At 56.4% G+C, this 12,935-nt stretch overlaps 1 protein-coding gene across 3 annotated transcripts in view; it reads right to left on the bottom strand.

The window, feature by feature from the left end:
- ZFPM1 (zinc finger protein, FOG family member 1) overlaps nt 1–12,935 on the bottom strand; it is a 39,765-nt gene that overhangs the window by 17,967 nt on the left and 8,863 nt on the right. For all 3 annotated transcript variants that reach the window (XM_080410629.1, XM_080410627.1, XM_080410628.1), the window contains one exon: nt 1,252–1,383. In XM_080410629.1, the coding sequence (XP_080266755.1) occupies nt 1,252–1,383 (132 nt within the window). The remainder of the gene's footprint in view (nt 1–1,251; nt 1,384–12,935) is intronic.

Raw genomic sequence — 12,935 nt, forward strand, 5'->3', positions numbered from 1 at the left:
TTGGCTATAAATCAAAGTGCCTGGCATATCGATTTTTATCCATCGCGCTGAAAGCTTTAGTGGCCGTTATTGCTGCTCGGCGTTATCTCTGCTATCACCTTTTTATCGAGGCAGGCTAGTGCCAGGTGCAGCTCCGCACCCAGGCTCCCGGCTCCCTCGCCCCCAGCCCAGCTCCCCCATCAGATAAGAGCCGCTCGCTTCTCCCTGCTGCCGAGCAAAGTTTGCCGGCGAGCCCTCCCTGCGCCCGTTATCAGGGTGCTGGCGTGGGTCCCCGCTGCGCTGCCGCGTCGGCTCCTGCAGTTTTGGGGGATGCTTTGCTCCCCGGCTGCTGGCAGACGAAGGCAGCGGGTGTTTGCCGGGAACCCCGCTGCCTGCCGGGGACTGGCCGGCTCCATTAGCCGGTGCAGCCTTGCCCTGCCGCGGTTATCTCGAAGGGCACTGCAAACATTAACTGATTAGGATTTGCCCCCACCTCCACAGGAAGGAACTTAGAGGATATCTGGGGACTGTTTCAGCCCGGCCCTGAAACACAGCCACCTCTGGGGTGGGGCACGGCTCGCACGGCTCGCACGGCGGCAGGCAGGCGGCGTGGGCAGGAAGCAGGCAGCAACGGCCCTGTGCCCCCATCCCCGTCTGCCCCACCGCCGCTGCCAGCACCTGTGGCCTCGGTGGCCAGGGAGTCACTTTGCACCCCACAGGATGTGACTTTGCGCCCCAGAAGGTCACTTTGCATCCCTGGAGGGGGTCACTTTGCACCCCCACATCCCTCCGCTGCCACCGGTGGCTCAGCACCGGGGCGGGTGAAAGGTGCTGAAAGGGATACAGGGTGACCGAGCTCATTAGCAGCCATCGTGGCAAGCCACCCGCCTCCGGTTTCCAGCAGCCCAGCCGGTGGCCCACCCCAGCATGCTGCTGGCCCAGCCAAGCCAGGATTGCTCCTGCTTGCACTGGCTGCGGGGAGCCCTTCCTTGCTCCCAGCCGGTTGCTCACCATCACACCGGGGCCAGGCTGCCCTCAGCGGGTCCTGCCACTGGCTGGAGGGATGGAGCACCCTGGGGAAACTGGGGGGTCTCACGTAACCAACAGCCCAACACAATTCGGGTAGGCAGGATACTTCATTTGCTAATTAACACCATGCACCAACAGCAGAGATGATGCTGGCATGCCTGGCAGGTTGCTCCGGTGGTGGAACCTGTCCCTGTGGCAGGGGGGACACCATGGGAAGCCCCCTGGCAATGTGGCAAGGCTCACCTTCGCTGCTGGGGGGGCTGGAAGTGTCGCGCTCAGCAGAGCCCTCGTGGTCCGAGGCAGCCCCCTCCCTCTCTGAGGGGCTCCTGTCCCCCGCCGGGCCATCCTCGCCTTCCTCCATTGCTGCCAGGGAACCTGCCAAAACACAGAGGGGGCGGTTAGAGGGGGAGAACTGGAAACCCCTGAGGTTTTTTCCCAGTTAGGAAATGTGGGATGCCAGTGTCTCGGGGGCTGGCAAAGGTCCCTTTCTGTGACCCACCATGAGTGTGGGGCCAGGAGATGCCTGGCAGCTCTGCGTGCCATGGGAAGGGAGAAACCCCCTCCCTGGCCAGCCATGTGGTCCATTATTAACCTGGGTTCCCTTGTCCCCTGTCAAAGGGAGGTTTGTAGAGCCACCATCTTGCTCTTTGATGTCCCTCAAGGGATGCCGGGTTCCCCCTCAAGACCTCGAGGGAATGAGCCCCACACTTGCTGGGGAAGCGAGTGGGGTCCCCACACAGAACTGCCACATGGCTGTGGCACGGTGAGTTGCCCAGCCTGCTGCACCGCTCAGCCGTACTTACCACCCAAACCTTGCCCCGCACCTGCCCCAAATGGGGTGAGGGACCCCAGAGCCTGTCCCCCACAGTCCCCAGCACCCCTCGCCTGACAGGGCAGCCGTGACACAGCCCCCCACCATACCCACAGCCCCGGACAGCAGGGGATGATGTGGCAGGCACAGCGGTTGCAAGCAGGGCGCACAGAGGATGCAAACGGGGTGCACACGGGGGATCCCCTGCCCTGAACAGCCCTGCCAGCCAAACGCTGCCGTTTCCACGGCAACGCAGCATCCCCCATCCACGCCGAAATCAAGAAAGAAAGAGACGGCGGCGCACGTGGCTCGCGCCGCACGAAGCCCAGCCGGGGGCTGCCCGGTGCCCACCCAGCACCACCCTGCCAAGCCCAGCGCGGGCAGGGGAACGGTGGTGGACAAACTGTCTGCAGACCTCAGCTGCTCTCTGTGACTCCAGGCATGTATATTTACAGCAGGAGAACAAAGAGCCCATAATCTATACAAAGCAGACAACAATGAGCGTGAATAAAGAGGCTGCCGGAGAAGGGAAGGCAATTTATTCTAATTCTGCTAATTTCAGTTCCAGCACAATTAAAAGGCTCTGATAATATTCAGAAACAATCGCCAGCTAACAAATCGTTTCTCTCGCTGTAAATGAAACATTGTTAGGCTAATTTCTTCTTTCACGCCTTCACGGCTCTTGGGCTTCTGATAAAGTTAACCCGACTCTCGCCTGCTCCATGGCTTGGCACCTCCAGCCTAGCCAGGGAGGGATGAATGTGGCCAGGGAGGGATGGACGGTTCTGGGACTGCATGTGGCACCCACCCAGGGGTGCCCCGACCACCCGCATCCTGCCCTGACACACCGAGCCCCAGCCAGGAGAGAGATGGGGATGCTCCATATAGAGGCGATTGTGTAAAACCTGGGGTGTGGGTAGGGCAGCTTCACTGACTGCCTACAGGGATGGTGGCTGGCCGGCAGCATCCCGGCACCATGTCACCGCGGTCCCTGGATGCATCCCAGCACCCAGCCTGCCCCACTGCAGCATCCTGCTCCCAGCCTGCCCACACATCCCTGGGGGATGCTCTGGCATTGGTGCTCCCAGCGCTGCTGGCTGCGTGGGTTAAATGAACTACTGGATAGCTTAAAAAAAAAAAAAAAAAAAAAAAAAAAAAAAAAGGACTGGGGGGGGGTGGGGAAGAAAAAAAAAAAAGCCAGTGAGGGAGAGGGAGCATGGAGCAGGGAGCTGAGCGTCACTTCTCCGGGATTGCTGGAAGCCCTGCACAGTTATCACCGCACACAGCCTCCCTCGGCTTGCCTGATCTGTCTATTCTTCATTAAGCAAATACGCTGAAATGGAAATGAAAACATAATAGCTATTTGATTTTCGGCGAGATATTTTGCATATTGGTTCAGTGCTGATAGTGGAATTTCATCAACTCCCTTTTTTCATGCTTTAAAACTGAATTACTGAGGCTGGCTTTACAGAGAGGGGAAGAGCCAAAAAATGCTCCCTTCCAAGATACTCCGCTTCGACGATTAACTGTTCTCCCTCCCTCCTTTTTTTTTTTTTTTTGATAACAAGGAAGGATTTCTTCTTTTTTTTCCCCCAATTATTATTTTTTTTTAAACTACAGCGATTGTAAAAACTTGCAGGAAGCAGAGGTGATGTGCCCATGTCACCCGTGTGCAGGCTGGGGATGCGGGTCCGGGCGGGCACGAGGGTCGGCATTCCCAGGGCTCTTCCAGTGGTAGGAAAACCCATCGTTACCCAGGTAATGATTTGATCATTTCACTCAAATTAAGGTTCTCCCGGTGCAGGAACAATAAACCTTTTCTTGCTTCTTTGTGCTTAGTAAATTAAATCGAAGGAAAAAATAATAATATAGAAAATAAAAAGGGGGGACTTCTCCGGGCTGCCAGGAGTGAGACCCTGGCCGCTCTGAAAGCCGGCACGCAGACAAGAGCAAAGCGATAAGAGGCCTCAACAACAGATAGAAAATAGCAACAGCCCCAGACTTTCCCACCGGCTCTGGAGCAGGAAGGGGGGGAGGAGGAGGAGGAGGAGGAGGGGGAGGGGGAGGAGGAGGAGGAGGAACAGTCCCAGTGGCAGAGAGCAGGTTCTGGACTGAAAACGAAGGCTGGGGGCGACCCGCCTTTGCCGTCTGGCGTTCATCGGCTCGCAGCTGACGCCAAAACCGTACTGGGTTTTTAAATTGAAAATCAGGTGGGAGGCCGTGGGTGGGCTCTGACTCCAGTGCCGCCTTTGGGCAGCCTCATGCCCCAAACCTCATCTACAGGCGCCTCGGAGCTCGCTGTGCGGTGGGACCCCAGGGTGCTGGGCCCCGGGGTCACCCTGTCACGCTGGGGGACCCGGGGAATGTCCCCTGACCCAGGGCTCAGCAGGACCACGCAGGCAGTGGGATGGAGGCTCTCTTCATCCTTCCACCTCCTCCTTATCCTCCACATATATATATATATATACACACACATATATATAAAGTCAAGCCAGCCCTGATTACACCTTCAAATTAAAAATAAAAAATAGTAATAAACTGATAAGCCCCAGAGCAGCTGGGTGAGGCTCCCCACCAGGTCTTGGGGCACATGAAGCGTCACCACGATGCTCACCCACCATCTCACGACTGGAATCCAGCTCTGGCATCACCTCCTCAAGGCAGTGCCGCTGCCTCTAAATCTCTTTATTTTCCCCCAAATTTTGCAGCTGTGAGCAAAGGGCTGCAGGAGCGGGCACGGGGCTGGTATTCCCCAAGGAAAGCCACCGTTGGAGAGGGGAGCAGCCACTCCTGACCCTTCCTTGCACTGGCTGCAAAACCATCTCTGGTGATTCGGTGGGGTGCGGCACAGCGCGGGGATTCCCCAGGGTCTCGTAGCAGGGTTATGCCATGTCTGCCCCGCAGCTAGCAACACCCAGAAAGCAACCTGGGCTGCAAATCCAAAAACCAGCAGTATCTGATGGGACACCAGCCTGCCTCTTCTCACCCAATTCTTCCCCAGTACGTATTAAAGTTTGCTTTTTCTGACGACCTCAGGTGCCCCCAAGCCAGTTCTCCGAGGATCGGGGATGCCAAGCTCCACAGTTGAGGGCAAACGAGGTTTTGGTGGCTGGGAAATGACGCGGGTCCTCAAAGGTCACGTTATCCAGGGAGTTATTTTTTCCCTCCCCTTTGCTGCTGCTGCTGGGATCCAGCATTACATTGCAATGCTTTCCAAAATCAGGGGTCCCAGGCGAGACACTGCCCCCAGACCCCTGTTCCGGAGGAAAATGGACCTTTTTGAGGCCAAATCAACCCTCTCCCCTATCAGTCTGGCTGCAGCATCCTAGGGCCGGGCTCCCCCTGCGGATATCGGCACATGCAATATCAGCCCCATGCACGGGGCCGATAGCGGCTGGGGCTGGCTCCAGCGGTACCTATCTCTAATATGGGGCCCTTCTCCATCACCCCCAGATAAAACTCACCCCAACCCTTCCCGCGGTGCCCTGTGTTAAAAGGGCAAGGAGAAAAAAAAAATATGTGTTTGGGGAACTGGTAGATGGAGAGGGGATTTATAATGTATTTGTAATAATTTATTATTAAATCATGCCTAATTTATCCAGGAGAGGGGAATGAAGGCTAGTGGGGGAATGAAGGTAGTGGGGATGCTGTGATTGCTGGTGGGATGCTGCAGCTGCTTGTGGGAGGAGATGCTGCGATTGCTTGGCGAGGGGGGGAGGGGTCTGATAGTAATTTATAATTAAATTTACGAAGTATTTAGGCCTAATTTATCCAAGAGGGGAAATGAGGGATAGTAGGGGGAATGAAGGTGGTATGGGATGCTGTGATTGCTCATGGGGTGGGGCACGAGTGCTGTGAATGCTCATGATGGGTATTTACAATAATTTATGATTAAATTTATAACGTATTTAGGCCTAATTTATCTAGGAGAGGAATGAAGGCTAGTGGGGGAATGGAGGTGGCAGGGATGCTGTGATTGCTTACGGTGGGGGAGGATGCTGCGAGTGCTCACAGGGGGATGCTACAATTACCAATAGGGGGGATGCCCATGTCCGCAGCATCCTGACCACCCCAAAAACATACCGGGGCTGGCATCCCCACGGCGGCGATGCAGAGCACCCCACCGCTCCACCCATGGGGCACAGCACCCCCGGCATCCCTCCCCGATCCACAGCAGCGCTGCCCCGGGGGAGCCCCCACTTGCAACCGTTGGGGAAGAAAAGAGCCGGAGAGAAGCAGAGCCTGAGAAAAAGCAGCCCTGCTGATAGGGGAGAGATTGGTTTCAGCCGGAGCTGCTCCCCCTGCCAAGTCCATATCCTATCTGCGCGGGGTGCAGTTACTTAACATTCATCACCGCCTGAACTCTGTAACTTTATCAGCGGCCGAGCATGGCGCCATCGCCGAGCCCAGCCATTCCCGGCGCTCAGATAGGGCCGATAAACCGCTGATAGATTACAGGAGATTGTTTCACTTCAGGGGCCGCGATTACTAATACTAATAGCGAGAGAGCCCACATCATATCAAACAGCAGCTGGGGGGGTTGGGGGAACGGGCCGCGGGGGGCACAGGAAAATAATGAGAAAGAAAATACAGGGACAATGACAATGAAGTGACTTTACGTTTCAGATGGGGTCGATAACGCCCTGATAGATTTTAAGAGAGAAGAGAGTCTAATAGAGCCGTCCCCGGCCCCGGCACATCAGATGGATGGGAGCAGATTGCTCCGTGAGAAGGGGATGCGATGCTTAACATTGTCCTGCCTTCCCGGCTGGCGGGGAGCTGGGGTGAGACGATGTTCAACGTGCGGAAGGGAAACTGAGGCAGCTGCTGGGGCCCCTCTGCAGCCAGCAGAGAGGGACCGGTCCTTACCAGGGGGTCCCGAGGGTGTCCCCCATCCCAATCCCCATCCAAGAGCAGTTTGAGATGTTTAACCCTGTGTTGATCTGGGCAGGATTGGGGCAGCCTGGTGCGAGCCCACAGGCAGGGAGCAGCTGGATAGCCCCCCAACACGGAAAGGAGCTCCATCCGTGAAGGTCAGGCTCCAGCTGCCCAGGGGTGTGCAAGGTGGCACGGCCACCGCACCTCCTGCACTGCGTGCCTTCACTGCTGCTGGCCAAAGGGAGATTTTCTGGGTGAAAATCCCCTCAATTATGGTCCTTTTTCTCCCACCCGGAATAAAGCTATTCCGGTCAGGAATGGCTGGGGGTGGGGGGATGCTCAGCCAGCAGCGTGGCCCTGCAGAGCCCATCAATACCAGGTGACGGCAAGGACAGAGGTCAAGCTCTCTGCTAATCTAGCGACAAATTACCCCAGAGATGCCGCGCTGGAGCCGTCCCCCTCCCCGTGGGAAGCCGTTTCAGGTCTGCTGGGACCATCCCACTGCCAAAAGCTGCTGGGAAGGGAATGGGGACAGATTTCAGCCTCCACCCTGAGACCTTCAGTCCATGATAGCACCAGGCGAGGACAAAGATGGAGGGATGGGGACAGGGGGGATGGTGGATGTGACCCAGAAGGCCACCAGACCCATCACCAAAGATGCTCCAGCTAGGGTGTCCCTGCTGTCCCCAGGGTGCCCAGTGCCATCCTGGACCACCTCGGGCTCTCCTGTCAACACTCCAGCACCAGTGGGGGCTGGAGGATGCGAGGGTGCTCCAGTCCAGGAGCAGAAAAGGACCCAGAGAGGGTACAGCACGGTTGGGTGGCCCACCTGCCAGAAGCAGGGTGGGCTGCTGGCACCAAGCCTGGCAGATGAAAGTCACCAACAGCAGCTGGGACAGCACTGTCCCCAAAACCCCTACCACTACAGCCCCCCACCCCACCCCCCGGCCTCGCTGCCCTTGCCGGACCAGTGCAAGCACCTGCTGTAGCACAGCCCCTCCATCGCCAGCACCTTCACCTGGCACCCCCAGCCCTCCTCTTCCTCCAACTCCAAGCAGCGTGGCCGTTCACACCCAGCTCTGCGGACGCCGAGTTTGCCTCTGTGCAAACGCGTGTGCCTGCGCTGCCTCTTTTTATTTTTTTTGATTTTTTTTTTTTCCTGTTCTTGGCATTTTGGTGGAGTGAGATAAGAGTAAAAAACAACAGAGCTGCTCGGAGAGTGAAAAAGGGAGATAGATAACACAGATACCGACTCCTACACAAAACAGTCCTGGCTTTATCACTGCTTTTTATCACAGTTCCCCTAAAAAAAATAAAGAGAGCAGCCCAACTGGAATGGGGCAGCACATTAAAAAATGAACTTTATACTGTTTGCTCTTTAGTTTTATATTTAGATGAAACAAACTTAGATTCTTGCGGTCGATACCTTTTCCAATGCAAGGAACCAAAAAGTCTGGAAGCCCCATTTGCTCCAGTGGGGATGAGTGAGGAAATTCAAACATTATTTTTAAGCCCGGATGGGCCAGCGGGATGAGGCTGGTCCCAAAGCATCCTGCTGGACCAGGCATCATCCAGCAGCAGAACGAGTACGGCTCAGGCTAGAGATGGGTGTGGAATGGTAGATGCTTCCCAAGCATCCCTGGGCCCTGCCAGGCGGCTGCCAGCCCCTGGGAACAGCCAGAGCCCATGCGACATGCTGCAGCCAGCACCGGCATCCCGACCATGTGGCATCACTGCAGCTGCCAAAGCCAAACACCCCTGTGATGTGATCGGGTCCCTGGCAGCTGAGGGCAGCATCTCCATCCCAGTGCGGGGATGTGACTGCATGCACGATGCGCCCCATCCACATGGCTCCCAAAAATTCTTTGCCCACCACGACCCGTCCCCCGTCCCCGAAAGCACAGCCCCGGTCGCAGGCTGGGGAGGGGTTCTGGAGCAGAAAAACCCCAACCCACAGGGCATGGCCAGAAAGAGGGAAAGGAAAAAAAAATAATAATAAAAATGGACTGGAGGTTTTTCCCTCCCCTCGCACTCCCTTCCCTACCTTCTTTTTGAAAAACATAATTTATCTGTGTATTATCAAGAAATCCAGACACTTTAATCAGTGAGCTATGAAGTCAGTATTTCCATTCTTATCTAGCGGAGGAGTGGAAATGGAGAGCAGATAGGCAGCTCCGAGCCGGTCCGTGGTGGGGAATGTTAATGGGAGGAGCGGCAGAGCCATTGGCTACCGAGCTGCCGCTATCGCTGCCATTATCGGGGCGTTATCGAGGCAACCATCGCAGCGCAGTAATGGGGCCAGTTCAACTTTCCGCATTATCATAGGAGCTGGAAGTAGCATGAGAGGCCTCAGCTGGGAGACAGAGAAGCGAGCGAGCGGCCAAACTTCCCGGCGGAGCAGGGAGGGGGGAAGCTAAAAGCAGCTTTTCCTCCCCGTAGTCCCCTGAGCTGGGTGATGCGCAGGGTGATGCTCTCCTGCTCGGGCATCCTCCTGCACATTCCAGGTGCCGACCCTGAGGCACATCCCCAAAGCCCTGCATGTGCACCCTGGGTACCAACCCTGCTGAGCATCCCCAAAGCTCTTGGTGCCGACCCCGAGGTGCATCCCCAAAGGTCCAGGCACTGACCTCGCTGAGCATCCCCAAAGGCCCGGGCACCAACCCCCAGCTCACCAAGGACAAGAGAAAACAATGCATCTACATTTCATCAGATGAACAAATTAGAGGAGCACATTTCCTCCACGTGCTATCAAACGGGAGATGTCAAGAAAATATGTTGATGTGAGAAAGAGGAGATAAAGAATTATTTTGGAGGAAAAAAGCCGTGGAAGGCTCTTATCTGGAGTGACTCATAGGCACACACTCCTTAACCCCACTGCAGCCCAAGGTCAGCAGTTACATTCCTTTCGGCATTTCATCCCTTCCAAAAAAACATGTTGCTGCAGGAACAATGCAGAGCCTTTGCCGGGCAGCCATCGGAAGAGGGAACTGTATTACCCCCGAAACACTTGAACTTTCCTGATAAAATAAGCAGCGGGACAGCAGCTTGGCCAAGCCAGAGCGTCCAAAAGCCCTGAGTCAGGCAACAAAAACAGTCATGGGACGTGTCACAGAAAAAAAAAATAATAAAAAAATATATATATATTGGCCTCCTGCTCCTATTCCTGCTCTTCTCCAACAGTGGGGAGCCGATTTCTTCTCCGCCCAGGAAGAAAACTCCATGCCCTGGGCACAGCCATAGGAGTCAGAGCCGGAGCGTGATGTGGGGCTGGCAGAGAGGAGCTTTCCACTTTTTCTTCTTAAATAATAAAATCTTAAAAGCACAAGGTTTCTCCGCTCCTGCCATCTCCCCCACTTACTCTGACCAGTGCTCAGAGCCGCGCACATCCCTCTTGCTGGGCAGGCTCGGGTCCCAGTGCTAGCCTGTGCTGCCGTGTGGAACATCTGGGCTGGTTTTCTCTCTGCAGCATCACCCTAGCCAGCATTTTCCAAGGCAAATAATTTATTTTAAAACAGTTAGACGGACAGCATGCATGGAAAACATCCTCTTCCTTTTCCCAGAACAGGTGTATGTGACCCCAAATTCACCAATCCCAAGCAGGGCACAGTGGCTCCTTCCCCAGGTTGTGCTGGCCTTGCCGCTCCCAGTTTGGGCAGCGTTGTCCCTCCTCTCCCAGGGATGCGGGCGGTGTCGACTCCACAGCTGACACAGGGCTGGGAGCGTCGCACAGCATGGCATGCCCCAGGGATGCTGCAGACTGTGCGTGTGGACACAGTGATGCTGGAAGGCTTGGCTCCCCAGTGACTTGATGCCACGTTGTCTTTGGGATGCTGCCATCGCTGGGTGGCTCCGCTGACTCCCTTGCGAGGGACGGGGCTGCCCCTCTCCAGGACCCACGGATCACCTGTACCGTGGCACTATCACCTTGCACAATCCACTGCAACACCCATGAGGAAAGGCTTGCTTTCTTCCCAAGCCCTGATTGCTGAGCTGGCCGGCTCGCAACTTGGCGAAAGGGGAACCTGCAGCTTGTTAGGTGGCCTCATGATTCACGATGGAAAATAAGACCTTGCCCAACAGCACAAGTTCAGATCCAGAGCCGTAAATCCCAGCTGGAGGTGACTTTCCTGCTCTGACATGAGATGCTGGGGATGGTCCCCACGGTGCAGGCATCACCATGGCTTCACGCCTGCTCAGGGAGGGGTCAATGCGGGGGTGTCCCCCAGGGTTGCAGGAGGTGGAAGAGTGGCAGCAGACACAAACCAACCCAACCCCAGCACCCACAGGCCCTGGAAGCAGCCGCCTGCCAAAGCTGCCGCAGCCTCGCTGGCGCAGCCACCAGCACCTTCCCGCCCTGCGGCTGCCGGCAGGGACGTGTGCCGGGGCTCTCAGCAGAACAGGTTTTGCCGTGCTGCCAGGTACCCCACGCACTCACCCTTTGAGCATCCTGCATGCATCCTCCCTGCCCGATGCAGAGATGAAGATGGCCAGGGAGGGCCATGCTGGGGATATACCCCAAGCAGGGTCCCAGAACGGGCTTGCAGGATGCCCTGGGACATGTCCCACGGGCAGCAAAGCACGGGGCTGGTGGCATGGGGCAGCCCAGAGCCCTGTAAATGGATGTACTGTTCCAGTGAGATGTCAAGGCATGCTGTCCCACTGGTCACCAGCTGCTGAGCACAGTGTCAACCCCTGTCCCAGACACAGGGCCTGTGGGGATGCTCACACCTGGACCACTGGTCATGGAAGAGGAGAAAAACTTCTTCCAGCGTCTCCTGCAGCTGGTCCAAACCCTCCACCGAGCAGAAGCGTGGCTTCCCTGTGGTGCTGCTAAGTTACCACCAGGAAACAGCTGGCGATGGCTGGGAGAGCTCACCACGGCAGGCTGCGGCTCTGCCAGATGCATCCCACCAGCACTGCAGTATCGCCAGCCCAGCCTGGGTCACCCCATGCCTCGTCCCACTGTTGGGGACCACGATGGGCCCTCACCTCTGGGAGCCCCCAGTGTCACCCACAGTGCATCCCAAGAGTCTGGCAGCAGCTGGGATGGGCAGAACTGCTGCAGGAGCAGATGTGCCACAGGGCTTTTCTGCCTGCATCCCTGCCAACACCAAGCCATCACTTTGGGATGCCACTCAGTCAGGGCTGGCAAATGCCTCGGGGGGGCCTTGCACAAGAGGGGAGGGGCTGGCAGGGAAGCAGGCAGTGTCAGTGGGTGTAGCAGACATGTGGGACACAGGGATGCCACCCTCGGGATGCCAGGAGCCCAGCATGGGGAGGGGGCTGCAGTGCTGAGGCAGCCCCTGAGGAGGTGCAGAAAATACTGGTTTTGGGAGCAGAGCTGGGAGGCCCTGCTGGCACCCAGCTCATCTCTGGGGAGCCATCAGCAAACCCTCCCCACCCCACCGCCCACCCCAGCCCAGAGCATCCCTTCCCTGGCAGGTGCGGATGGGGAAACTGAGGCACAGAGGCTGGTGGTGATGGAAAAGTGCAGCATCATCGTAGTGATGGGAGGTGGTGGTCGGGGGAAAGCAAGTGGAGGCAGTTAGTCACCTGCACGGACCGAAAGGAAAGGAGCGAGTCAGCAAGCAAAGGGAGCAGGAGAGCAGCGGGCAGGAGGCGTGCCAGGAGCATCCCATGCCACCAGCTCACCACACCGCAGCTAAAAATAGACACCGGGTTGGCCACTGTCATCTTTACAAGAAACGCAATTTTCCAAGCCCCTGGGAAGGATGGCTCCCACAGTCCGGCAGACACCACGACCCCCTGCTCGGCACCACGACCCCCTGCAGGACCAGAGAACCCCCTGCAGGACCAGAGAACCGCTGAGCTTACAAAAGAGGAAAGGAAAAAAACAAAAAACAAAAGCTGAAAAAAAAAAACCAAAACACCCAGCCCAAACCACTTCATCAAGAGGTGGCAGGGTTTAACAGAGCAGATGCACTTGTTATCTAACACCATCTAATAGCAATTAAAGAAAATCCACACACAAAAAAATATGACGGTGCTTTTGCCACCCTTCCCCAGCCCCTGCGCTTGCTGTGGAGCAGAACCGGAGATAATGATCAAGAAGGAAAGTCAAAGCTCTCATCAAACTAATGCAACATCTGCAGCTGATAACAGGCACTGGGGAGAGCTCAGCTCTCAACGCTTGTTTCACAGCACACATGGGGGGGGGGGGGGGTAACACCACACCTTGAGAAATGAAAATACATACGCAGCTGCCCCCCATCAGATA

This window comes from Falco punctatus (genome assembly GCF_963210335.1).
Source record: "Falco punctatus genome assembly, chromosome: 14".
Classification (NCBI taxonomy): Eukaryota; Metazoa; Chordata; class Aves; order Falconiformes; family Falconidae; genus Falco; species Falco punctatus.